The 27033-nt window shown below is 50.0% G+C and overlaps 1 protein-coding gene across 4 annotated transcripts; it reads left to right on the top strand.

Moving 5' to 3' along the window:
- The first annotated feature begins 503 nt into the window (after positions 1–503).
- WDR31 (WD repeat domain 31) lies at positions 504–26154 on the top strand. 4 transcript variants are annotated; one of them, XM_034752108.1, is made up of 10 exons: positions 504–627; positions 2588–2717; positions 2842–2949; positions 3667–3741; positions 11005–11149; positions 11236–11336; positions 14801–14868; positions 16165–16306; positions 17768–17930; positions 24834–26154. In XM_034752108.1, the coding sequence occupies exons 1-10, from the start codon at positions 581–583 to the stop codon at positions 24992–24994; spliced, it is 1140 nt and encodes a 379-aa protein (XP_034607999.1). In that variant the 5' UTR covers positions 504–580; the 3' UTR covers positions 24995–26154. The 4 variants fall into 4 exon arrangements, with proteins under 4 accessions (XP_034607999.1, XP_034607995.1, XP_034607998.1 ...); XM_034752104.1 differs by lacking the exon at positions 2842–2949; XM_034752107.1 differs by lacking the exons at positions 2588–2717; positions 2842–2949 and having other exon boundaries at positions 547–627; positions 11040–11149.
- The last annotated feature ends 879 nt before the right edge of the window (positions 26155–27033 follow it).

The raw sequence follows: 27033 nt of genomic DNA, 5'->3' as shown, positions 1-27033 counted from the left end.
AAGGCTGAGGTAGTTCAAGTAGGGACTGAGGTACATAATGAGGACACTTCCTATGCCATGCCTGTTCTGCAGCCACAGGGTAACGATCTGCCAGCCTGGCACTAGCACAGAATTCAGTTAATTACAATAAACTAGTCACAAAGAACAACAAAACAACAGTAAAACCCAGACAGCACGCTCCCAGGAGAAACACACTCCTTTCAGCTAGTACTACGGGCCATTCTCATTTGGGGTGTTTGCTAATAAGATGCTGATTGAGTTGCCCATAAAGCAGTATCTGCTGGCCACACCTCCCAGCTGGAACTGTGCAGAGAGAAGCAGCAAGCATATGTTGTCAGAAGTGATGGATATGGGAATGGGAAGAGGAGTAAGGGAAATGCAAGGAAGCTAATGACTGGGTCTATAGTGAAAGTGATGCATTATCAGCATTGGATCCAATGGCTGTAAAGATCAGAATCGATTTATAAATTCCCCATAATGTGTCCTCTCCTAATCCCCCAGCTCCCAGAGATTGACTGAGATGCTGAGGTTTCGATGCTGAGCACTACATGCTGTATTACGGAGCTGCTCACCTTGGCTCATGGGGAAACTGCAGAGTAAAATCAACTGCAGCACCTCCAAATACAGGTAAACAATCTCCTGGGAATGCGATCTCCATGTTAAGTTACTAAACCCCATAATTGTATGGCAGGGAGGTTAGTGATCATATGTAATCATCTGGGTTTTATGAAATGTAACTTTTCCTTTTGATTCTAAAGGTTCTTAATTTCTCAATGGTCTAAAATACCTGTCTCTGCCTCCACACACATTCGAAAGCAGTGGCCTAGATCCCAGCACTGCAATGACTGTGTGGCTAAAATGGCAACTCCACCCTGACTCTGCATTTGCTTGTAGCCCTGAACATTAAAAGTTGCTTTAATGGATGGAGTGTGTTGGCAGCTCACTCAAACTAATCCATCCTCTCTCTCGAGAGAGCGTCACTGACATCCACCTGGGCAGTTCCTAGGCAAGGGTGCAAAGTACCTGGGTGTACTATCTTGGGTGGAATATGGCTCCTCTTGACAAAGGAGATAGTGCTCTGCTAGTCCTGCACCCTGGGCCATCTAGCAAACAATTGTCCTTAGCCCTGCAGTATAGTGTCTACCAGGACAGCTGGGATGCAATTAGCTGCACTGTCACACACACGTTATTTTCTTTTCATAGCTATTAGCCAGGGCAAAGGGGAAATTCCGGTGGGCACTGGCAAGCAGTGATCCCTTACTCTCCAGTGTTAATCCAAGGGAGGTGCTGGTGCCACCATGGAAGAGATCAGAGAGAGTTTCAGACATAGTTCCCCTCCTCTCCTTCCCCCAACCACACATGGAAATGGAGAGCTTCCCTCAAACTGAATGATCTGGGAGCTGTATCAAAGTATCTGGCAGCAAAAAGGGGATCTCTGGTTTGAGAGTATCCTAACAGCAACCCATTCAGCTTTGTCTTGCTCTCGTAATGAACCAAGTGGTGGTGCTGACAGCCTGTGTTGGGAGCAGTTCCTGTATTCCTGAGCCAGAATGATGTGCTGCAAGCTCTTTGTGTGGGAGGGAGAGGGGAACTCCTGCTGGAGGGGTGGGGATATGCTACTGTAGGAGGAGACGTACCTGTGCATGCAGGGCTGGCTCCAGGCACTAGCCTACCAAGCATGTGCTTGGGGTGGCACCTGGAGGGGGGTGGCGCTCACCAGGGGAGAGCGGAGCCGCAGCGGGCTCGCCGCCCTCCCCCAGCGCTCCGGCCGGCCGGGGAGAGCGGGGCCGCAGCCGGGCTCACCGCCCTCCTCCCGGCACTACAGCCGGCTGGCCGGGGAGAGCGGGGCCCCGGCCAGGCTCGCCGCCCTCCCCGCCGGGAGACGGCGGGAGGATTTTTTGCCTGGGGCGGCAAAAAAGCCAGAGCCGGTCCTGTGTGCATGGGAGAAATGGTGAGCAGTCTAGTCTCTGAGAGTGAGAGAGGCACCCTCAGTAGCCTGAGCAAGTGACATGCATGGCTCCCTGCGAAGAAAGAGTTAAATTCTCCCTTTCTCCATGAGTAGGGAGATGGGCATACTGGCCCATAAGTACTGGAGATAAGCCAAGGGCACAGAGCAGCAGGAAGGAGAACAGGATTGTTATTGTGAGGGATATTTGAGACAGCAAAAAATGTCTGAACTGTTGGAACAGTGGCTGAGTCAGACCATCATCTGCCAGCTGTAGTAGGGAGACTGGTGAAGTTCTGTTAAAGTCGATCCCATGCACCATAGTGGAGGTGAGTAACTGTTCTGCAGGTTTAGGAATTAGAGGTGGAGGAGACCCTATTATGTCATATCTAGGAAACACATTTACGTCCCCGGAGAGCTGATCTCTGCATTGTCCAGAGCTTACGTGTTGGCTTGCCTTTCTCCAGCATTTCAATATGCCGCGTTTCTTCCTAAAACAAGGCACTGCTATCCTTAAATTCAGTCTAATTGGAGCCAATGCCATGTGGTTTCAGAAGTGGGATGAGTGATGTACAGCATACAGTGACTTCTCTGTAACATTACTGAAGTTCCTGCTGCTGTGTGTCTTTCCCTCTTTGGCAGGCCTGATGATTATGTGGAAGAGGACAGTCCTGCGCAGGCTGTTCAGCAATACAGCCCTGCTCACACTGGCGCCGTCACTTCTGTGGCTGCTCTAACATCAGATCTCTGTGTGTCGGGAGGAAAGGACAAGGTAGGGTGGGTCAAAATTCACAGGAACAAAATGAATGCAAGGAAATCAAGGGTGTCTGGAACTCCCTGCCATAGACATAAGGGCAAATGACTTGATTCAAACGACAGGGTTTATGTGTTCACAGGCATCAGACCGACCATTGGTTAAAATAAAAATGCAAAGGCTGTCAGTACTCCAGGCCACTGACTGTCCACCAGCTGGGGCGGGGAAGGAGTGCCCCTCCCATTTCCAGGTACTTGTGATGGGGAGGGACACAGCGGCCATGAGCCATTGTTGGCACCTGTGCTAGACAAACAGCTCTTGTGGGCCAATTCATTGGCTCTGAAGCATTTCAAACCGTGAAACATCCCTTTATTTCAGAGGAACTCATAACCAACTATCATGGCTCCATGAAATTCACCTTTGTGGGCAACGAATTACCCAGCCCACCTCTGAAGAGGGGTTCCAGAATACCTTCCCAGCTATAAGCACTGTGTCTCTTGTGATGCTAACACAGTTAGAGAAGGCTGAGCTGATGGCACCAAGCATGCAGGCCTTGCTGGCACAGGGGGATCACTACCAGAGCAGAGACTGAGTTAGACTGTGAAGTCAGGAGGACGTTAAGATGTGGCAATAGTGTTTCAAATAATGTTTATTTTTAAATCACTGCCCCCTTACCAGGGTGCCTGGAATGCCACGCAACACAGCTGTGCAATCCTCCAATTCAAAGGGCATCATAGAACCAAAGGGTTAGACGGGGTTGCAATTGTCATCTAGTCTAAGCCCCTGTTAAGACGCAGTATTTGTTGTATCTAAACCATCCAGCCTCCTTTTGAAAACCTCCAGTGAAGGAGCTTCCACAGCCTCCCTAGGCAATCTCATTGTCCTACTGTTCTGATAGGTAGGAAGTAATGTCAGTCTGCATGCATGGATGTGCTGGCTGAATTCACATAGACGTTTCTCTCTCCAGACTGTAGTTGTGTATAACTGGAGATCGGGAGCAGTGCTGAAGAGGTTCGTGGGACATCAACGCGAAGTGACTAAGGTAAATTTCAGACTTGTCAAAAGTACTGGGTGAGTTTTATGTGGATCACTGACTTCTGTCAAAGACAGACGTAACAAGGGACAATGATTAGTCATCATCCAGAGCTGATGTGACTTTGCTTGGTCAGCAAGGAAGGGATGGAACATGCCAGATACCCTGCAAACTGCCTCAGGTGCCCTGGATAGATCCTCTCGCTGCATAATATGAGTTGATTTTTCACGATTAGGAAGAGTGAGGTTTCTGCTCCCTAGAGATGAATATGCAGTGACAACATCCAAACAGCACTGGATCTATGCAGCTATAATATGTATTCATTCCTTCATATCAAGATACCATGACAGCAGGATGAATTGTTGGGTCAGGTTTTTATTTCAGGGACGATATCAGTTTGTCTTCAAGTCTTATGCTACTAGATTATGGGTACAGACTAATAGCTACTCACAGCCCCCAAAGGGCTTTGATCTGAGACCTGGTATTCTATTTGTGAAGCCAATTAGGCAGTGGCATAACGAGGGCAAGGCAAGTGAGGCACTTGCCTCAGGTGCGGAAGGTGAGGGGCGCAGAAAGTCTCTCCTTCGGCGGCAATTTGGCGGCAAGTCCTAACCTCCAAGAGGGACCCGCTGCCAAAGAGCCGGACGTGCCGCCCCTGTCCCTTGCTTCAGGCGCAAAAATCCCTAGTTACGGCTCTGCAATTAGGCTTTCTTTGTAGCAAATAGCAGGTGAATGTGCACACATGCATGCATGCACCCCCCCCCCCCCCCCCCATTTGTTATATAGCGAGGCAGGACTGGTAGCACCACCTATTATTAAGGTTGCCTAAGATAATTTTTCTGTTGCTTATAACTTTGCCAAACTTTAACCATTTTGGTTGAAATTTTCCATGCTGGCCCCAGGCTAACTTGTTTTGCAAAGTTTCAGCCAAAATGGGTCAGCTGTTTCTGTGAGCGAGGCTGGGGCAAATGCATTGTTTTGCAAAATGTTGAAATGCTGGTGACTATTTCATCAAGAGGCTGTAGCGCATCTATGCATTGGAGCAGGAACATAAACTTTGTCAGAAAATGGCCTTTGTGTCAGGGATGAGTGTTTTGGTGTTCCTGTTAAAATCTGCCCTAGTAATAAGCCTTTGGAAAAAAAATCTGTTTGCTCATGTTCAAAGTTTCCTAGAGTTTAGCAGCTAAAATCTTCAAAGATTCCATCCTCCTTGAGGATATTCCAGCCCCTCTGTGCTATCGGGCTGAGCACGCATCATCCCCACAGAGTGACTGAGCAGCTAGGGGGCAAAGCTGGACTTTCCCTGTAATTGCACCTCCTGGCTAGGCCAAAGCCTAGGCACTGGAACTGAGAGTAGGGAGCCAGTCTCTCCTGTGCTCTCAGGACCCCCTTGCCAGTACCCAGGCAGCATGGAGGAGGAAGCCACTTGCCTCAGATGCAGAGGGAGAAGAGCCAGTTTGGTGGGGGAGAGGGAATGAAGTAGAGTGGAACAAGGAAACTGGGATTGGGAATTGGTGGGGAGAAGGAAAGAGTGTGTACTGAGAGCTGGAGGGGAGGAGACTGGGAGCTGGGAAGGGGAACAGGTGCAGGACGGGGGACTGGGAGACAGTTGGTGCGGGAAGTTAGACAAGGAGCTAGGGAAAGGGGGGAACTGGGATTGGCTGGACCCAGAGATTGGAACTGGGATGCTGTGGGGCTTCCTTATTCTCTGGGCGCCCTGGGATCTAATTTGCAGAAGTGTGGAGCACTCTCAGCTGGGACTGAAGTCACTGGGAGCTGTGGTATAAATATAAAAAGTGCTATAGAACGCTAAGGACTCTGCAAATCAGGTCCTAAGTGTCTCAAATTGGGCTCCTCAAATCAGTGGGAAGTTTTGTCCTTAATCTTTCTCTGCCCCAGCGGCTCATCTGTCAAATGGGGATAATCCCATCCTCTCTTCTTATGGGGGTGTTGTGAAGATTACTGTTGGTGAACGCTCAGATACTAAAGTGATGAGCCCCATCAAAAAGCCCTTGAGAAAATAGTAATTCTGTTGTCAATGCAGGGTGTGGCCACCCATTGAACAAGGAGGAGAAAACAAAACCTTGACTAGCTGTTCATTCAGTGAGCACCATGCTCTGAGTGAGGCAAAAACCTGTACTTGAGCTTGTGTAATTAAAGATGATCATAATGGATATACACAATGGAGCTGAATTAAGGTTGCACCAGCAACCTTAATTGTGGCATGTGCGAACTTTTGAGTGCTTGGCTCACAACCTGAATATGTTCTTTTAGTGTAGATTTGTGAGAGATATATTGTTTGCTGCGTGAAACCTTTTTGAAGGTGGCCTTTCACTCAGGATAAATGTACAAACATTTAAGCACCTTTATGGAATACATTGTTGAAACAATAGGAGCTGCTGCCCAAAACGCAGGCCGTGTGCAAGGCTGTTCAGGAATCTGAGCTATGTGTGGGTGACATGGGTGGTTTCAGGGCTGGATGCAGACATGGGTGGCTGGATACTGTTTGAGGAAGCTATGTGCATGTGGAAAAAAGCAGCAGCAGCAGCAAGCAAGCCCCAGAGACAACCATAGAAACACTTGTAGCAGGACCCTGAGCTAGGGGAGAGAGCTTTGGGGTACAGTGCTGGCTGGAAGGAGGCTTGGAGCTGTGAACAAAGAAACTGGCTCCTGCTGTATGATTCCTACTGTGTTCAGAGAAACAACCTTTGTACATTCTTTGTAAATAAATATGATTGCATCAAGAAATGCCTGATTCGATCATCTGTTTCTCCCCCTAGCAGAAACAACCTTTAGGAGCCTGAATAGTAACTAACCACTAAGGTCACAGGGAGTAACAGCAGATATAGAAAACATTAAATCAAAGCGATTGCTGCAGGGGTATCGTGGCAGCAGTTTACTCCATGGAGACTAAACTGGCCCCCGGTTTACACAATCCCATTACTGGATCTAGCTCTGGAGAGCTCAGTTCATCTGTGCACTCAATTTTGGGAAAGCAGGTTAATTCTGCTTGCCTACCCACTCCGTACCACCTCCATAAACTAAAGTTTAAGTGCTAGCTCTGACTACAAGCGCTCCTCCCCCCCACAGAGGCGTGGCGCCTATCCCCCCATTCCCTCCTCCACAGGCCTGTGTAGGGCACCAAAATAGCTAGGGATGGCGCTGCTTGGTCCCCAGTTGTGTACATCACAAAGCCACTGTGCACTTTGAACAGCTCACCAGACATGAAGGGCTGGAATAGATGGGGTGTTGCAGGTACATAGCTAAACTGTGCAACTGTGTTAGGTCATGCCTGGCTCTAGCCTCTGCTAGTAATCCCTTATTTTCAAGAGCCCCTGTTGACTGTCAATGGGAACTAGTGACTGGGAGAAGAGGCTGGCACTCAGGAGACTCGAGTTCTATTCCTGGCTCTGCTGCTGACCTTCCTGGATGAGCTTGGGTCAGTCATTTCCCCTCTATGTGCTTCAACATCCCCCACTGCAAACGGGGATTAATAATGTGCTCTCTGCTTAGAAAAGGGCTGGCCTCAGATGAGAGGCCCTACCAAAATGCAGAGTACCCTGGAGAGTCCCCTCAGCGTGTAAGGAACTAAACCAAAAACACGCTCTCTTGCAAACTGCAGCTCCTTCCTAACCCATTGGCATTTCTGTAGAGCAGTGGTTCTCAAACTTTAGCAACCTGAGGATCCCCCGTTTTGATTTAAAAATTTTCAGAGATTCGCAAATCCCCCACTCAGCCCCGGGCCTCACCCCCTCTCCAACGGTGCCCCTCTTCCACACCCCTTTCCACCCCCTCCCCGAAGCATGCCCTGTACTTGCACCTCCCCCTTCGCTCCCAGTGCCTCCTGTATGCCCTTGCAGACCCCAGTTTGAGAAATGCGGCTGTAGAGTATTTCATGTGGCCCGTGCCCTGTCTGTTCTGTGGCAAGCTGAGCCTAACTCCTGTGACAAGGCCTTGAGGGATGGCAGTGCTAAATCCCACAGTGCCCTAGGAGGCAAGTGGGTTGAATGTAAGGTGAACAGGCCAGCCTGTGACAATAGTTTGGTATAATCTCCATTGCGGGAGGTCTTGTGTGACGATAGTGTGGTATAATCTCCATTGCAGGAGGTCTTGATTTACTCTGCCCTCTAGTGTCTTGTGTGCTGCGGCATGCTATACTTGCACTGCGTGGGGACTGAAATGGTTGCAGAGGAGGCAGGAGTCTGTATGGCTCCCGCTCGTGTGTGTATACCCTGTATCCGTGCAGCAGAGTTGGGGACCGTTAGGCTGGGAGGCAGTTTGGGCGTTTGCCACCCGAGTTCAGTGGAGGTTTTGGCACTGGGGTGGCACTGCATAGAATCATAGAATATTAAGGTTGGAAGAGACCTCAGAAGGTCATCTAGTTCAATCCCCTGCTCAGAGCAGGACCAACACCAACTAAATCATCCCAGACAAAGCTTTGTCAAGCCTGGCCTTAAAAACCTCCCTAGGTAACCCATTCCAGTGCTTCACCACCCGCCTAGTGAACTAGTGTTTCCTAATATCCAACCTAGACCTCCCCCACTGCAACTTGAGACCATTGCTTCTTGTTCTGTCGTCTACTACCACTGAGAACAGCCTAGCTCATTCCTCTTTGGAACCCCCCTTCAGGTAGTAGAAGGCTGCTATCAAATCCCCCCTTACTCTTCTCTTCTACAGACTAAATAAGACCAGTTCCCTCAACCTCTCCTCATAAGTCATGTGCCCCAGCCCTCTAATCATTTTTGTTGCCCTCCACTGGACTCTCTCCAATTTGTCCAAATCCCTTCTGTAGCGCGGGGACCAAAACTGAACGCAGTACTCCAGGTGTGGCCTCACCAGTGCCAAATAGAGGGGAATAATCACTTTCCTCGATCTGCTGGCAATGCTCCTACTAATACAGACCAATAGGCAGTTGGCCTTCTGTTGACTCATATCCAGCTTCTCATCCATTGTAATCCCCAGGTCCTTTTCTGCAGAACTGCTGCTTAGCCAGTCGGTCCCCAGCCTCTAGCGGTGCATGGGATTCTGCCTTCCTAAATGCAGGACTCTGCACTTGTCCTTGTTGAACCTCATCAGATTTCTTTTGGCCGAATCCTCCAATTTGTCTAGGGCACTCTGGACCCTATCCCTACCCTCCAGCTTATCTACCTCTCCCCCAGCTAAGTATCATCTGCACATTTGCTGAGGGTGCAATTAATCCCATCATCCAGTTCATTAATTAAGATGTTGAACAAAACCAGTCCCAGGACCTGGGGAACTCCACTTGATACCAGCTGCCAACTAGACATCGAACCGTTGATCACTACTTGTTGAGCCCAACATTGTAGCCAGCTTCCTATCCACTTTATAGTACATTCATCCAATCCATACTTCCATTTTAACTTGCTGGTAAGAATACTGTCATCAGACTGTATCAAAAGCTTTGCTAAAGTCAAGATATATCACATCCACCACTTTCCCCATATTCACAGAGCCAGTTATCTCATCATAGAAGGCATGATGTTGGTCAGGCATAACTTGCCCTTGGTGAATTCATGTTGACTCTTCCTGATCATCTTCCTCTCCTCCACCTGCCTCAGAATGGACTCCTTGAGGACCTGCTCCATGATTTTGCCAGGGACCGAAGTGAGTCTGTAGTTCCCCGGGTTCTCCTTCTTTCCTTTTTAAAATATGGGCACTATATTTGCCTTTTTCCAATTGTCCTGATCACCACAAATTTTCAGAGATAATGGCCAATGGCTCTGCCATCACATCAGCCAACTTCCTCAGCACCCTTGGATGCATTAGATCTGGACCCATAGACTTGTGCACATCCAGCTTTTCTAAATAGTCCTTAACCAGTTCTTTCACCACTGAGGGCTGCTTACCTTCTCCCCGTACTGTGTTGCCCAGTCTGAGAGCTGACCTTGTCTGTGAAGATCGAGGCAAAAAAAGTGTTGAGTACTTCAGCTTTTTCCACATCATCTGTCACTATGTTCCCTCCCCCATTCAGTAAGGGTCCCACACTTTCCCTGACCACCTTCTTGTTGCTAACATACCTGGATAAACCCTTTTTGTTACCCTTCACATCTTTTGCTAGCTGCAACTCCAATTGTGCCTTGGCCTTCCTGATTACACCCCACATGCTCTAGCAATGTTTTTGTACTCCTCTCTAGTTATCTGTCCAAATTTCCACTTCTTGTAAGCTTCCCCTCCTCCTCTCTGTAGGTGAACACGGCAGCAATCATTGACATTTTGGGATGGAGGGGGAACAGATCGAGGACCTTGTTTCCTTCTCCCTGCCCTACCAGCCTGTGACCGCTTCCTGCCTCCCTACTATACCCCTGCATCCACTAAAGGTGGCTAGGCACAGCTCTGCAGGTTTCGGCCAAAATGATCAGCAGCGAAGCAGTTATTGACATTTAAATAGCCATCATTAGGTATCAGAGCTCTCACTTCCCAGGGAGGAACTGTTCACACCTCTCTGAGCGCTTGGTTCAGGCTTCTGTAGAGTCAGAAGAACAGAACTGCCTCAGTTTGTGTCTGGTTCGTACCTGGGAAGTTCCTTTCACACCCCGAAGGGTTGGAGAGTGATTTAGTTTTGTTAATGAAAGCTTAGGCCTGGTCTACACTATAGACCTATATAACTGCATGGCTCAGGGGTGTTAAAAATCCACCCTCCTGAGTGATACAGATGTACCGACCTAACCCTCCGTGTAGACAGTGCTATGTCAGCGAGTAGTGGATTAATTAAACCAGTGGTTCTCAACCTTTTTTCATGAGAGGATTGTGTCTCTCGGGTCAGTGGTGGAGTAGGGTCCTTGCCTTGGAATCGTTGAGAGCTCAAGGTCCTGGATATATTCTAAATCTCTTCCTTTGCTTCTTGTCTTCTGCCCATGACTGTGACCTGGATCACTTAAGAGCCTCATGTTAATCTACTAGTTAACATTTGTCCACAGTTCTTCCATATAAGTTGAGGAGTGTGTTTCTGGGTTAGTTTAACTCTTGAGGGGAGCTATAAGGCTCTGCAGCCAGCAACAAGAATTCACTTTGCTGCAGTAATCGCCCTGAATTGCACAGCTTGGAGTTATCTTCATGTGAGTACAAAATGGAATTTGTAAGTCAAAATATCCCCCTTTCAGAGCTATGTGTTTCCTGGGCCTGACAGGTAGGAACATGGCTGCAGCCAAGTGCAGAGCTCTGAAACCATTGCAGACTTGCTGGGCTTTTCTTGCCTTGCCATTGGGTTGAGCTGGTAAATGGATCTTGTATCTCTCATTCTATTCTGTGCAGGTGGCCTGTGTCTTTGAATCCAACATTTTTTTCAGCGCCTCCCGTGACAAGACAGTCATGATGTGGGAGCTACACAGGAACTCGGGGCCGAGCCAGCACTTCCCAGGACATGACTTGGTTGTAACTGGACTGGCGGTGAGCCCAGGTGAGGCCCAGCTGACTCCTACTGCTGGCAGCTGCAGTAATGCTGGTTTCTCTGCCCTCTCTTACATAAAGTCATTGTGGTTGTAGATTCTTTACAGCTGTGCACAGGTTCACGGGACAACACCATGTGCAAGTGGGACATAGAGACCGGGGAGTGTCTGCGGAGAGCTGCCATCTCCAGGAATCTGGTAAGAGCAGATGTCCCTGTTTGCCCTAGAATGGCAGCTCCCTACCCACTGGCTCGTGTGCATGTGAATCTATGCAAAGGGGAAGCTATTTTTGCTGCTGCCCTAGCAGCGATTCAGGGGTTTCCTTGTGCATGTGGTGAGAGCAGGCCTTGCCCCCCACACAAACTCCAGTTGCATGTTTCATTAATGCTCTGACCTCAGGCAGGCCAGGGCAGTAGCCACTGAAAGCTATTCACAATGGATGGCACTTCAGGGGCCCTGGTAACTGGAAGTGGTGGGTCCACCTCACCAGATGCCCAGTTTGCACTGATCAGCATATTTGAAAGAAGCCTCTGCAAGGAGGCCAGTGGTGAGAGGGCACATTCTCTGCCCCTCCAGATAATGGCAAAACCGCAGAGCGTGTGGCTGGTACCTGGGAGGTGTCTATCCTGGGTGCACTGCAGCGTTTGCTTCCCAGTGCTTTATCTGGCACATCTACCAACCTAAAACTCCCCTGGGGAAACCCAGCGGTGCAGGTGTAACCCAAAGCTCCAGGACATGGACCCTAGCTTTCCAGAATGACTAAGGTGAATTTTAGAAGAAGCCTTTCACACTGGGTCCCAGCTTGATCAACCAGGAATCCCAGCAAAAGTCCTAAGTCTAGCACTCAGGCCATTGGATCAGAGGCAGCCTGGAGTGAATGGGTGTAACTACCTGGGGGAGCGTGGGTCACACTCAGCAGTGACTTCCGTGCTGAGGAAATTGAATGTGTCCTGGACACCTTGGACTTGTTGGAAGTGAGGTCCCTGCCCCAGAGTGCTCAGTGGACAATGCAAAATGAGAGGAGCAATAATGCAACAGCATTTTAGCGTAATCCTGCACACATCCCCCAAGAGCAGGAAGAGACCCCAGCAGGAGGGTGTGAGGTAAAGCAGGCTTCAGCTTCCATTCCATCATCTCTGCACTTCAATTACTGCATTGGTGACATCTACTTGCAGCACACGTGCTGTTCTGTCACTGCCACCCACTTTCTTACCCGTCATTTAAGACCCTACGATAGCGTCTGAGAGCTGTGATAGTGCAACACTGATTTGCTGTCACGTCAGTGTGATCATTGTACAAAGTAGTAATTGTGATAACCTGTTGCACGTGTAGCCCCCTTGTCTGCCTTTGCCTGGCACATGAGTTAAGCCTCATGGCTCCTCGTGTGAGGCAGGGTATGTCCTATCCCAGGGCCGGATTAACTTTTTATGGGCCCGGCGCCAAACATATTTGTGGGTCCCCATGGGGGAAGGTGCAGGGTGGTGGGATGGTCAGTCTCCAGAGTGAAGGGCAGGCTGGGGGCAATGAGGCACAGTGTGGCAGGAGCAGCCCCACTCCACGCAGCCCAGCAGGAGGGCACTGTTTAGAAACCTGCAGCTGCCAGACGCACACTGGTCTGCCCAGCCCTGTGCTGCCAGTGGGCCCATTCCCCTTGGGGGTGGGCCTGCACCACACCGCCCCTCTGCCCAGCGCCCCACCCTTATGTCCAGTGCCTCTATGACTAGCCCTCACCCCTCCCAGAGACCTCCGCCGCTGGCCTCCCACCACAACTGCACAGCACCCTGCACACCACACCGCTCGCCCTGCGCCCCTTGCCCATAGACCTCCCCACTGCCCACCACCTTCCTCACAGTCCCGCCATCACAGCTGCATAGCACCCCATATTCCTGAGGGGATTCTGCACCAAAAAATTAAAAATTCTGTGCACGGTATTTTAAAATTCTGCAAATTTTATTTGTCAATAAATAAATCTGGAGGCTCCAACGTGGCAGTGGAGAGCACAGGCCACTGGTTGCATGGAGGTGGGAGATCACCATGCAGCCTCCTCCCACCCCACCCCGGGATAGGGACTCAGCAGTGAGACTGCATCCAACCATGACACAGTGCAAGGGCCAGGTCTGCCACAGAAACACCCTGGGCCCCTGCCCCCATGTGCCAGGCGCACCAGGTGTGGGTGAGCAGGCTCAGCCCGGCAGCAGGATCCCAGTGCAGAGGGACTTAGTGTGGGGGGATCCAGGTGGGGATAAGAGAGTTCTCTGGGGGGCAGTCTGGGTGTGGATGGCTCAGTGGGAGATTTGGATGCACAGAAGCTCATTGGGGAGTTCCAGGTGCAGGGGCAATGGGACTCTGCAGGAGATCCAGGTGAAGGTGTTTGGGGCTAGTGTGGGGGGGGGTGTCTAGGTGCAGGGGAAGTGGAGTTTATTTGGGTGGGGGTCCAGGTACAGGTGGTTGAGGCTCAGTGGGGAGGGTGTCTGGGGGGGGGCTCATCAGGGTGGTACAGATGCAGGGGAGGTGGGGCTTGTTAGGGTGAGGGTTCGATGGGCCTGCTTAACAGGGAAGCCCCAGCTTCTGCCAAGGGGATTCAGCATGCTGGGCTCCAGCTCCCCTCCCCCCCCCGCCTCTGCTTCCCCCATCCTCTTCCCTTCTCCTCCCATGCTCCTTCCCCACTGCTCCATTTCCCCAGGCTTGGGAGGCAGGCAGGAAACCGCCCCCCAGCACTCACTGGTGGAGTGGAGCGGGTTGGGGCCGGGTCACTCCACTTCCTGCCACCTGATGATTTGGAGGGCGGGCCCGACCCCGCACTCACTGGGCAGCAGGAAGTGAAGTGACCCGGCCCCAGCACCCTCCTCTCTGCTCCGGTGGCTGGGTGCGCCCGATCCCTGCTGCAGCCTCCCAGGGCGCTTAGCTCAGGGGAGAGGGCTTGGGGGGCAAGGGGTGGGGGCAGCTTTCCTGGCCATCTCAGCCGGCCGGGGCATTGGGCTGGCCGGCGCCCCTTCTGACTCTGGGCCTGGCGCCATGGTAAACCCGGTACTGCTGGGCAGACTGGGGCACTGAAGGGTTAGGGCCATCCCTTAGCCCATCGCGAAATCAGGCTCCAGGTGACTTGCCCAAAGGCAGAGAGTTGAAATGAGTCAGGACTAGAACCTGAACTCCCACTTCCCACTCCACAGCACAAAAGTGGCTAGACTGGGTCAGACTCAATGTCCAGCTAACCCCGTCTCTTGCCATCGACAGCATGCAGTGCCAGCTACTTGAGAGGGAAGGGCAGGAATCCCTGTAGAGAACAATGTGGAGTAACCTGACCATGGGGAAGCTTCTTTCTGACTCCCTTAAAGGTGGTCTCATGTCCTGAGACAGGAGGGTTTTCGATTACCCATAGAAATGTCCCGTTGGGATTTTGTGTAGGGCAGTTTAACGCTACAAGAGCCCATACCTACTGACCAAGTCCCCTCTCCTCCTTCGTTGCACCTCAGATCACACACTGGCTACTAAGGGAGCAGCATTGATGGGATCCAGAGGTAGCTCCGCCCAGCCCTCCTGGCTCCAGTGATGGCTGCTTGGGACAGAGGATGGCTGGGCCCCAAGAGCAGTGTATGTTGGGCAGGGGTTCGTTTGGGCTGTGGTAGGTGGACAGGATTCTGGTACTTATTTCCCTTCGGCAGGTAACACACCTGTGCTGGGTTCCTGCAGAGCCGTATGTCATCCAGACGTCAGAGGATAAAACAATCAGGTAAAGCCTAGCAGTGGGAACCAGCTGCAGAGGTGAGACTTGGTGTATTCAGGAGAACGTGGGTGAGGAGTCCCAGAGCTTTGTAAAACCATCCCATGGACAGTGCTGGTGATTAGGCCTGTTGGTGGGATGGGGGCTGCTAATGGCCTTGGACTGCAGAGCTGCTCACTTGGGTCCAGAATGAGTGCCTCGGCATCTCCAGACCAGTGCACTATGGTTGTCGGGCGCCTTTCTCCTTCACTGGGTGGGCGGCAGTGGCATCTTTCATTCCTCAACCCATCTTTTGGCAGGCCAGGTGTTTCTAACCCTGGTGAGGAAGTAGATACACCAATAGAGTACTTCATTACTGCTTGAATTGGGGTAATAAGGAGGTTATTGTTTGGAGTCCGCAGCACAAACCACAGCAGTGAGTGGCTTTCTAGGTTAGTGAAGTTGTCTCCCAAGCTCTGTTGCTAGAAGCAAACCTTGTGCTAACCTCATATTTCGTGGAGAGCATGATCTACGGTGGGGTAGCGCATGATCAGGGCACTAGTGCTGTGAGCAATACCACTTGTCACTGGGTGGAAGCTACGTTAGTATTTGGCATGGCTTTGTCATCACTGATCAATATTATTACCATTGCTAGTAAGTTTGCAGACAGCATACGTGATACGCAGCAGAGCAGGAGGGTGATCAGCTATAAGAGGAGCAGTGTCCTGGGCTGCCCAGCCCTCTCCCAGGCAAAGGGAGCCACCAGCAAAGAAAAGAAACCAGCATTTCAAAGTGGCCAAGATGGAAATCCCCATGCAGCCGAGCTACAGGGTGGGAGATGGATGAGGCAAAGGGAATGGGGCTGAAAACATGTTGTGGTCTGAAGGGGGAAGTGTTGTTGTTTAACATGAGTATTTCAGTAGCTTCTCCTCAAGGCCCCAACCAAGACTGGGCCCTTTGTGCTAGGCCCATGGAGCTTGCAGGCATGGAGGCTAGATCTCAAGGGAGGAATGACTCTAGCTTGGGTGGAGGGAAGGAGGGCTCTGGTTCACACACGTGGAACACCACAAAGAACTAGAGAATTGGCAGGTCTGGGCCAGAACATGGGGATGAGTCATGGAGCTCGGTAACCTTTGAAATAGAGGAGAAGAGGCCCAGGCTGGAGGTGTGAAGAGATTGGGTTGTGCATATTGTCATGAGCATGCATCAAAATAGCCAGCTTGCATTCTCTTTTGTAGAGTCTGCCCCAGTAACTGGCCAGATGGTGCGAGGAGTTCAATCACTATATTAACTCTCCCTCACTTGTTCTTTTTTCCTCCTTTCCAGGATCTGGGACAGCCGGGAGCTGCAGGTGGCCCATAGGTTCCCGGTAAAGCAGTATATTCAGACCTACTGTGATGTAAGCCAGGATGGCCGGTATTGCATCAGCAGCAGCAATGGCTTTGGTGGGGAGGGCTGCGAAGCCACAGTGAGTTTTCTGGCTGGGCAGCAAATTGCTGCTTGTTCTAGATCTCTCCAGAAATTGATACCTATAGATGGTAACCTGTCTCGCGGGCAGCAGGGCTCAGGGGGTTCACGTTGGTGCTCTGAGAGCAATCCTGCCAGGAAGTGCAGCCTGTGCGCTGGACTGGCTTTAGCCTTGGTATTACCTGTCCCCCACCAAAGGCTCTTACGTAAATTAAATTGTCATAGGATAAGAGGGAAGATCCTTTCATGGATTGAGAACTGGTTAAAAGACAGGGAACAAAGGGTAGGAATTAATAGTAAATTTTCAGGATGGAGAGGGGTAACTAGTGGTGTTCCCCAAGGGTCAGTCCTAGGACCAATCCTATTCAACTTATTCATAAATGATCTGGAGAAAGGGGTAAACAGTGAGTTTGCAGATGATCCTAAACTGCTCAAGATAGTTAAGACCAAAGCAGACTGCGAAGAATTTCAAAAAAATCTCACAAAACTAAGTGATTGGGCAACAAAATGGCAAATTTTGTGAGAAATTTGAAATTTAATGAGTATAAATGTAAAGTAATGCACATTGGAAAAAATAACCCTACTATACATACAATATGGTGAGGGCTAATTTAGCTACAACGAATCAGGAAAAAGATCTTGGAGTCATCGTGGATAGTTCTCTGAAGACATCAACACAGTGTGCAGCGGCAGTCAAAAAAGCAAACAGGATGTTAGGAATCATTAAAAAAGGGACAGAGAATAAGATGGAGAATATCATATTGCCCTTATATAAATCCATGGTGCACCCACATCTTGAATACTGCATACACATGTGGTCTCCTCATCTCAAAAAAGATATACTGGCATTAGAAAAGGGCAACTAAAATGATTAGGGGTTTGGAACATGTCCCATATGAGGAGAGATTAGAGGCTAGGGCTTTTCAGCTTGGAAAAGAGGAGACTAAGGGGGGATATGATAGAGGTCTATAAAATCATGAGTGGTGTGGAAAAAGTGAATAAGGAAAAGTTATTTACTTGTTCCCATTATATAAAAACTAGGAGCCACCAAATGAAATTAATGGGCAGCAGGTTTAAAACAAATAAAAGGAAGTTTTTGGCTAACTGTTCTTCAAACTCCTTTTTGGCTTTCCTTCTTACATTTTTACACTTAATTTGGCAGTGTTTATGCTCCTTTCTATATACCTCACTAGGATTTGACTTCCACTTTTTAAAAGAAGCCTTTTTATCTTTCACTGCTTCTTTTACATGGTTGTTAAGCCACGGTGGCTCTTTTTTAGTTCTTTTACTGGGTTTTTAAATTTGGGGTATACATTTAAATTGAGCTTCTATTATGGTGTCTTTGAAAAGTGTCCATGGAGCTTGCAGGGATTTCACTCGAATCACTGTAACTTTTAATTTCTGTTTAGTAAATTGGTGAAGTGGCCTTCGGGTTGAGCTCTTTGTGTCTGTTCCTTTGCAGCTGTGGGACCTAAGGCAGACAAGAAGCCGAGTGCGTGAGTACAAGGGGCATTTCCAAACCACAGCATCCTGTGTCTTCCTTCCCAACGGTGTGGGTCTGATCCCAGTCGTTGCCACTTCATCACATGACTGCATGGTGAAGGTCTGGAACCAAGACAGCGGAGGTACGGCCTCGAAATGTGACTTAGGGCTTGGCTACACTTGCGAGTTAGAGCGCATTAATGCAGCCCCGGGCGCCCTAACTCCTGACCCATCCACATTGGCAAGGCACTTAGAGCACCTGGACTCTGCAGCTGGAGCGCTCCTGGTAATTCAGCTCCACGAGAAGCATAGCACTTGCTGCGCCTTGGCTGAAACGCCCAAGCGTCAGTGGGAACAAGATGTTCCATCACTGCACTCTGATTGACCTCCAGAAATGTCCCATAATCCCCTTAGGTCAAGTGGCCACTCTTTTCATTGTTTTGAACTCAGCTGTAGGAATGCAGATATGCCCTTTCAGAGCTCCGTTTCTGACATCCCTATGCTTATCTGCTCCAGGACAAAGCAACCATTACTGAGGAATGCTGCTTGCTTTGAGTGAGTGAGAGAGAGGCCAGGGGGGAGGGGGGATCTACTGTTGTCTGAACTTACAAGACAGCATGCTGACACACTCTCAGCTCCCCAAAAACCCACTCTTCCCCCACATACACACAACACACTCCCTGTCACACTCCACCCCCCACCCCCGCATTTGAAAAGTATGTTGCAGCCACTTGCACACTGGGATAGTTACCATAATGCATGTTGCAAGACCTGCTAATGTGGCCACATCAGTGCGCTTCCAGCTGAGAGTGTAAACACAGGGTAGCGTTTTCCCTGCTGTGGTCTCCGAAGGCTGTTTTAACTCCCAGCACTCTACATCTGCAAGTGTAGCCATGCCCCTGGGAGGAACCACGTATTGATGGGGTGTTAAAACGTCCCTCTTTATTCCTCTCTCAGTAGTGATGTGCTACTGAGCCTTTATCCCAGCAGTCCCCAAACTTTGGAGGGTCGCGCCTCCCTTACCCATGTCCATACCCCTCCTCCCCGGGGCGAGGAGTGGGGATATGGCTCTGGGTGGGTGGGGGGACACGGAAAGGGGTAAGGGGGCCAAGGCTGGGGCCTCAACTGGGGATGGGTCTGGTGCTGGGAGCCATAGAGGAAAAATTTGCCAAGTTCTCCGCCCCCGCTCAAATTTGCCTCTGCCTCCTCCCCTGAGCACGCCGCATCCACGCTTCTCCTCCCAGCACTTGCCACTGCGAAACAGCTGTTTCATGGCGTAACAAGCTCTGGGAGGAAGGGGGGAGGAGCGGGAACGCAGCGTGCTCAGGGGAGAAGGCGGGGAAGAGACTGGGACGGGGCGCGGATTTGGGGAAGGGGTTGAAATGGGGGCGGCGCAGGGGCAGGTCAAGAACTCACCGGCATCAACAGGGCCACGGCCAGGAGCGGAATGGAGCTGCAGCTGGGCCTGTGGCCAGGTGCAGCTCCACTGCTTGCCTCGGCCCCAGGCCGGGAACGAAGCCGCAGCCAGCAGCTGAGGCTGGGAGCTGGCAGGGGCCGGGAGTGGAGCTCCGGCCGGGTGCAGAGCTGCACCGAGGCTGGGGATGGGGATGCAGCTGGGGGCAGGAAGGGGCTGGGTGGTGCTCCCTCCACACCGCCCATGGGGGCTGGCCTGGGCCCCACCACGCCCTCCCAGATGCTCCTCCATGCTACCATGGAGGGTGCACCCCACAGTTTGGGGACCTCTGCTTTATTCTGTAGGTCACTGACCCAGATCCAGCCTATGGGGTTTTGACAGAAATGGCTATTTCGTGACCTGTGATAAACAGCTTGGACTCAGTTTCTATATCACAAAAATAATGAGTGCTCAGGTTTGTAGCCTCAGAACTCAGTCGCATCCTGATTAAAGTGAAAGGATGCTATAAAGCGTGCAGTTTTACAGATGAGACAGTCCGGCAGCTGGGAGGACAGGATAACATATGAAAGGAAATGCCAAGGTGTTGTCCCAATTGGACTAGATGCTGTAATTGAATTTTGGAGCCAGGGCCTGGTTACTAAACATTCCCGCTCACTTTGGTTGATGTTCACAGGGCTGGCTCTAGGCACCAGCAAAGCAAGCAGGTGCTTGGGGCGGCACATTTGCAGGGACGGCAGGGATCCAGCATAGGAGCTAAGAACCAACAGGGGGCCCTGGAAGCTGTAGTTCCTTGGTTAGCTCCCTGCCTATAGAGCCAACCCTGGAGCAGGGAAAGAACTACATTTCCCAGCATTCCCTTGGCCACTAGCAACAGGAAAGGGAGGGGGAGGGAGTGAGGTAGCTGAGACCTCATGCTGCAGCTTGCTGTGAATGGAGAGCTCACTGCTAGAATGGGGTGGCACTATGAACAGTAGGGTTACCATAATTAACATTCAAAAAAGAAGACACTCCACGGGGGTAGCCCCGCCCCAATCCACTCCCTCCCACTTCCCGCCCCCTGACTGCCCCCCACAGAACCCCCAACCCATCCAACCCACCCGGCTTCTTGTCCCCTGATCACCCCCTCCTGAGACCCCTGCTCCTAACCACCGCCTGGGACCCCACCCACTATTTAAGCCTCCCTTCTCCTTGTCCACGACTGCCCCCTACTGAGACTCCCCCACCCTAACTGCCCCCCTAGAACCTCACCCCCTACCTGTCCTTTGACTGCCCCGACCCCTATCCACACCCCCGCCCCCTGACAGGCCATCGGGACTCCCACGCCTATCCAACTGCTGCCTGTCCCCTGACTGCCCACCCCCGGAACCCCTGACCCATCTAACCCCCCCCTCCCTGCCTGTGACTGCTCCCCCGAACCTCTGCCCCATCCAACCCCCCCTTCTCCCTGTCCCTTGACTGCCCCCCGAGATGCCATACCCCTTCTCCAACCCCCCCGGCCCCCTGACCGTGTCGCTCAGATCGGCATGTCTGGCTCCGAGCACAGCCAGACACGCTGCTGCGCTCCCCCGCGGAGCGCGCAGCCCCGTCCCCCCAGAGTGCTGCCAGCGCAGCGTGCTGAGGCTGCAGGGGAGGAGCAGAGGAGGGGCTCTGGCTGCTGGAGGCCCCGATGCAAGCGGCTCAATCCATCCGGGCCGCCCTGTCAGCCGCGCCGCGCTCTGCATTGTTACTTCATTTCTCCCAAATCAAATATACTGATCCACTGTAACTTGCTGTAGAAAAAGTAGGATAAAATTGAGCAAGAAATGCTTCCCAGTGGTTATTAGGAGTGGAATTGCTATTTTCAACAGCCATTGCCATTTTTTTATTTTATTTGTTTAAAAGGAAGACAGTGATATTGCATTGGCAAATTCCCCATAGAAACAAAGAGTGGAACAAAAGAATAATAAAGGCACCTCAACTTTTCCTCATTTAGGACAGTCTTATAATATGCATCCAGATATCCTTCAATCACACAAGCTGAAAATTGTTCCACTTTACTGCAGTTCTGTAACCATATTGGAACCAATCCTGTCTGTGTTCTGTGCACATCCAAAATTCCTGCTGAATGACCTGCCCTGGGAGCGAGTTACCAGTGACCCAGGGCTGGGGCGGCAGGGGGGTGCGGGTGGGGGTGGGGGCCAGAGCTGGGACAGCAGGGGGTGCGGGTGGGGGGGAAGAGCCCAGGGCTGGGGCAGCAGGATTGAGCAGGGGAGAGCCCAGGGCTGGGGTGGGGGACAGCCAAAAATTTTTTTGCTTGGGGCAGCAAAAAACCTGGCCCTGAATGTTGTGACTGGGAATTACAGGCATTATGGAATTAATCTTGCTTGCTTCCCAGCCCTTCCCACCCAAGGGGTGTGATGAGGTTTGGCCTTACAATGATCTGAGAACAAAGAGCAAATACCTCCTAAGCACTATTATTATTATTATACTCGGAGGCTTGTGTTAGTTGCTGCTTATCTACCATCCAGTTTAGAATAGGGAGGGGAGAATACAGCTGGGAAACAGCTGAACTTACAGTCCTGTTACTGGGCAGACCACATGAGCGTATCTAATGCAAATGATGATGATTAGACATTTTTGTTAAACATTTCTCTTAAAATACAGTTGTTTAAAATTGTAGGGAAAGAGTGAAATTGATGGTCTTCCCCAGAAATGGTCTTCACCAGCATGTTCTTCTGTGGCCATGTAGTAACTCATGTGATTATGACAGGTTTCAGAGTAGCAGCCGTGTTAGTCTGTATCCGCAAAAAGAACAGGAGTACTTGTGGCACCTTAGAGACTAACAAATTTATCATGTGATTATGTGTCAGAGCTCTGGTGATGTTAGCAAAGCATTGGATCTTTGGTCATGTGGGGCATGGTGTTGCCAGAACCTTTTGATGGAATTTTAGCCTTAATCTAGGTGCAGTTCTATGTACATAAACCAGTATGAAATTTAGTTACGTACAAATTCCTGTTGTATGTGGCACTTTTTTAACCCACCTGTAGAGCTCAGAGTGTTGTAGAAATGCCATCTTCCTGTTCTCAACTTGATGTTGCAAGGGCAGAGGTATACAAAATGGCAGAAGTGACTCTCTAGAGACTGGTTTCAGAGTAGCAGCCGTGTTAGTCTGTATCCGCAAAAAGAACAGGAGTACTTATGGCACCTTAGAGACTAACCAATTTATTTGGGCATAAGTTTTCATGGGCTAGAACTGATGAAGTGGGTTATGGTTAGTTTCTAAGGTGCCACAAGTACTCCTGTTCTTTTTTCTCTAGAGACTGGCAATCCTTTTTATATTTCCCTTTCCACCGTCTGACTACACCTTTTATGCAATGTGTCTACTGTAAACAGGCGTTTGCATAGACTGTCACTCTGCCCACAGACAGTTCAGCTTCCTGCACACACCCACACTCTGTCTGCTGGTTGTAGAGGCCACTCTCCAGCCCTGGCAGTGAAGGAACCTGAGCTCAGGCTGGATCCACGATCAACTGCCTTAGTCCTCCTGCATGAGTGCAGTATGCTGAATGCATCATTGGTATGTTAGCCTCAGTCTTAACCAGCAGTTGATAACTGCACTTGTTTTAATAATAGTTAAACTAAGACTCTGAGTGCAAAATCATGTATTATTAATTTGTGTTACGATGGTGCCTAGGACCCCAGTCATGGCCCAGGATCCCAAGCACCCAGGGGCTGTACAAATATAGAACAACACTGAGTGAATTTGATTCTGTTTGCCTGTTTCGTAAATACCCTGTGAAAGTCAGTGCTGGTGCCACTGGGATGGGAGGAGCTACTACAAATGTCCTAGAAGACATGACATTAGGCTGTCTCCAGATATAGGTGCAAATGTCTGATGTTCTAGTCTCCATTTAAAATATATATTGTGCTGAAACCTCCTTCATGTTGGAAATAAGTTCAAGTCTAAGTCATTCTAACAGCCTTGCACACCATTCCACACAACCAGAATCAGACCAAAGTATTGCAGCCCTCAGGAGACTGAACTGTTGTGTGCCATAGGCAGAGAACCAGGGCAGCTGGTGGGTGACCAAGATGTGCCAATGCCCAAGGATCCTTTAATGATGGGGAACTGATTTGAGTGAGATATTACCCAGATTATCCTAGCTAGTGATCTGCACCCTATGCTGCAAAGAGAGTGAAAACCCTCAGGTTCCTGTCAGTCTGACCTGGGGAAAATTACTTCCCAACCCCCAATTTGGTGATCAAATGTACATTGCCAAAAAAAATGTAATAAAGAAATAAGCAGGGGGAGGGCAAGGAATCTGTATGGCATTAATTAGGGTTATCCCCAGAAGTGCAGTAACGAAGAATTTTATTGGCATTGGAAGAGAGGCTTGTTTTAATGTCCATTGGTGGTGATCAAAATCATCAGGCTGTGCTGAATTAATATGACGGCTGACTGTGTTTTCTGCTCTGAGACTAATGTGTTACGGGTTTCAGCTGCACCTTCTGCAAAGCAGTAAGGCTCTAAAGTTCTAAGGTTTCTTTCTGAATGTGATCCCATCCCCATCCCCATGACTGAGAACAATAAATCCAGCAACAATTAGGTCAAAGGAATTAATGTGTTGGTGAAACAGGACCCTGCAGACAAATCACTGTGAGAACAGCATGTTCTGTTTGATGGGAATGTCCTGAGGAGAAAATCTGCTAAATGATAGTGCCTAAGCAAAACAATTAACCCTCAGGCATAGATCCTTCCACATGCTATTGTAACATACCAGCTATTACGAGAGGATGTACAGTTCCTAACAACCCCTTATGTAATGGGTACCTGAGAATGTGTCTCAAACTGTGCCAATCCCATTGCTGTCGCAGTCAGTGTGTATTAGGACTGACTCCTCCATTGTCCCAGGCTTGCAGGAGTTTCTTAAGGCTATGTTGGCTCCTGAATGGGCTTCGGATCAGCATTCTGAGAGAGCCAATCGGAGGCACAGCAGGAGCCGATCCTGAGAGCAGCCCCTGCAAAATAAGCACCGCAACAGTCTGGAGTCCCAGCTCACAATCTGGGTGACCTGCTGTCTCTAAACTCCGGATACATGTTGCACCTGCTTGCCATGTCATCTCCCCTTAATCTCTATTCCTATCCGCCATTGCGGGGAGAGCAGAAGAGCAAAGAGATGACGTGACCCAGGTGGGGCCTAGTTTTGTGCTGGTTTTCAGCACATGTATATGTCATGGGACTGTTGAGCAGTAGAAGCTCTCACTTCTTTGGGTTGAGAGAGAGGCAAGAGGGAATCTTGATCATGTCCCTTTTTTAATCCTAGAAATACCAGCTGCTAACACCTGGCTTGCAGAGGGCCCTGTGGCCACTAGGAGCCCTAGGAAGCCTCCTACAGCAGGGTGCTGTGGCGGTAATGTCAGGTGGGAGAAGTACCTGACCTGGGAGACAAAGTGGGGCCAGATTTCATATGCTGGGCCATAGCTTCCTTTGAGTGTCATCCATGTGTGTCTGTAGAAAGACCCTATAACTGCACCCTCCTCCCCTTTAAAAAGCCCCTGTTTTCTGTAGGTGAGTTGTTTGTTGTCTCAATGTACTTCTGAATTACACCGAAACACATCTGACTGACTAATGCTTCCCTGTTCTCTCCACAGCCTGCCTGGTCACCTTGTGCCTCGACGGATCTGGACCCCTTGCTTCCCTGGCTGTCTGTGACAGCTCCACACTTCTCTGTGCCAGCTTCAACTCAGGAATTCACTTACTCAGAATAAACAGCGTTAAAGGCCTGGAGCTCCAGGAGGTGGCAACGTTCTGATTCGTAGTGACCCTGTCTGCCCCAGACCATCATGGTCAAAATCCAAAACAGGAATTGCCTCTCTGGTTAAGAAGTCTCTCGGTTGCTGGTACTCATTTTCTGGCTGACTAGGTTTAATGGCCAGGCACCTGAAATGTCCCTAGCCCCAAATAAGCAACAGTACAGAGCCAGCAGGGTCATCAGGTTCCAGTTTCCGAGATTATGGAAACTAGCTGCATCCATTTTTAAAGCCAAGTCATAGATGCATTTAGGCCAAATTTTAACTTGAAATAAGCCTTGCGCATTTGACACACAAAATCACAAGCAAACTAGTTATAGGTCTAACAGTTAGATGAGAAAAGAGACACAAGCAGAGACTCTAGTGAAACAGGCTGCCAGCCTACAGGGAAGTGTGTTTCTGGGAACATCCTGCTGACCACAGTGGGGTAGCCTCCATCCTGTCGTGCAAGCATCTATTCCTTGCTATGCTGCAGGTTGCGTTGCTTTTCTTGTTACAAAGAACCTATAAACGAAGGCCTGGATGCTTGTCAGCAGAGGTAAGGAAAAATCATGGATCGTTGTCCCTCTTCCCTTATCAATGTTACGTCGGGTTCCCCATTTGTTGCCACCAGGGCAGAGTCTGGCTCACCGAGAAGCCTGGGTTATTGATGCTGTGTGCAGTAGCAGACTGAGGAACAAAGGGTCCATTCTGTTATCTCACGTAGAAGCTGAGTACTGTGCTGTGAAGCAGCAAACTTGCTACGGATCTGAAAACCACCTTTCAGATGTCAGCATGTGGAATGAATGGCTTGTTTCGGAACATACCAGTGATTGGCTAACTGAATGAACATACTAAGATGTCGGCTAGAGAAGCTCAGCCCAGTTCTCATTGCTCAGGTTCAGTGTGCTGTTTAATGGTGTCGAACGCTGTGCCCCAAAACGAATGCTTGTTCTACAACCAGGGTTGGTGTACATGCACCCTGCTGGAAGGGGGAGAGAATTCATGCTCCTAGCCTGTCACCAAAAGCTTTGGCAGCAGCTGTGAAGGTAGCTATTTCTCCACAATCCAAGGCAGAAGCAAGCTGATAAAAAAGACTAATGGGGTGGAAGAATCATAGAATCATAGAATATCAGAATTGGAAGGGACCTCAAGAGGTCATCTAGTCCAACCCCCTGCTCAAAGCAGGACCAATTCCCAGCTAAATCATCCCAGCCAGGGCTTTGTCAAGCCGGGCCTTAAAAACCTCCAAGGAAGGAGACTCCACCACCTCCCTAGGTAACGCATTCCAGTGTTTCACCACCCTCCTAGTGAAATAGTTTTTCCTGATATCCAACCTGGACCTCTCCCACTGCAACTTGAGACCATTGCTCCTTGTTCTGTCATCTGCCACCACTGAGAACAACCGAGCTCCATCCTCTTTGGAACCCCCCTTCAGGTAGTTGAAGGCTGCTATCAAATCCCCCCTCATTCTTCTCTTCTGGAGACTAAACAATCCCAGTTCCCTCAGCCTCTCCTCATAAGTCATGTGCTCCAGACTTCTAATCATTTTTGTTGCCCTCCGCTGGACTCTTTCCAATTTTTCCACATCCTTCTTGTAGTGTGGGGCCCAAAACTGGACACAGTATTCCAGATAAGGCCTCACCAATGTCGAATAAAGGGGAACGATCACGTTCCTCGATCTGCTGGCAATGCCCCTACTTATACAGCCCAAAATGCCGTTAGCCTTCTTGGCAACAAGAGCACACTGTTGACTCATATCCAGCTTCTCGTCCACTGTGACCCCTAGGTCCTTTTCTGCAGAACTGCTACCTAGCCATTCGGTCCCTAGTCTGTAGCAGTGCATGGGATTCTTCCATCCTAAGTGCAGGACTCTGCACTTGTCCTTGTTGAACCTCATCAGGTTTTTTTCGGCCCAATCCTCTAATTTGTCTAGGTCCCTCTGTATCCGATCCCTACCCTCTAGTGTATCTACCACGCCTCCTAGTTTAGTGTCATCTGCAAACTTGCTGAGAGTGCAGTCCACACCATCCTCCAGATCATTAATAAAGATATTAAACAA

Source organism: Trachemys scripta, chromosome 17 (genome assembly GCF_013100865.1).
Source record: "Trachemys scripta elegans isolate TJP31775 chromosome 17, CAS_Tse_1.0, whole genome shotgun sequence".
Taxonomy (NCBI): Eukaryota; Metazoa; Chordata; order Testudines; family Emydidae; genus Trachemys; species Trachemys scripta.
This window is presented reverse-complemented; position numbering and strand designations above follow the sequence as displayed.

Bases quoted from the DNA above. Each gene is read 5' to 3' on its own strand.
- WDR31 (XM_034752108.1), top strand. From the start codon at position 581: ATGGGGAAACTGCAGAGTAAAATCAACTGCAGCACCTCCAAATACAG. The intron at 628-2,587 runs GTAAACAATCTC...CCTCTTTGGCAG, and splicing joins TGCAGCACCTCCAAATACAG to GCCTGATGATTATGTGGAAG. The intron at 3,742-11,004 runs GTAAATTTCAGA...TATTCTGTGCAG, and splicing joins ATCAACGCGAAGTGACTAAG to GTGGCCTGTGTCTTTGAATC.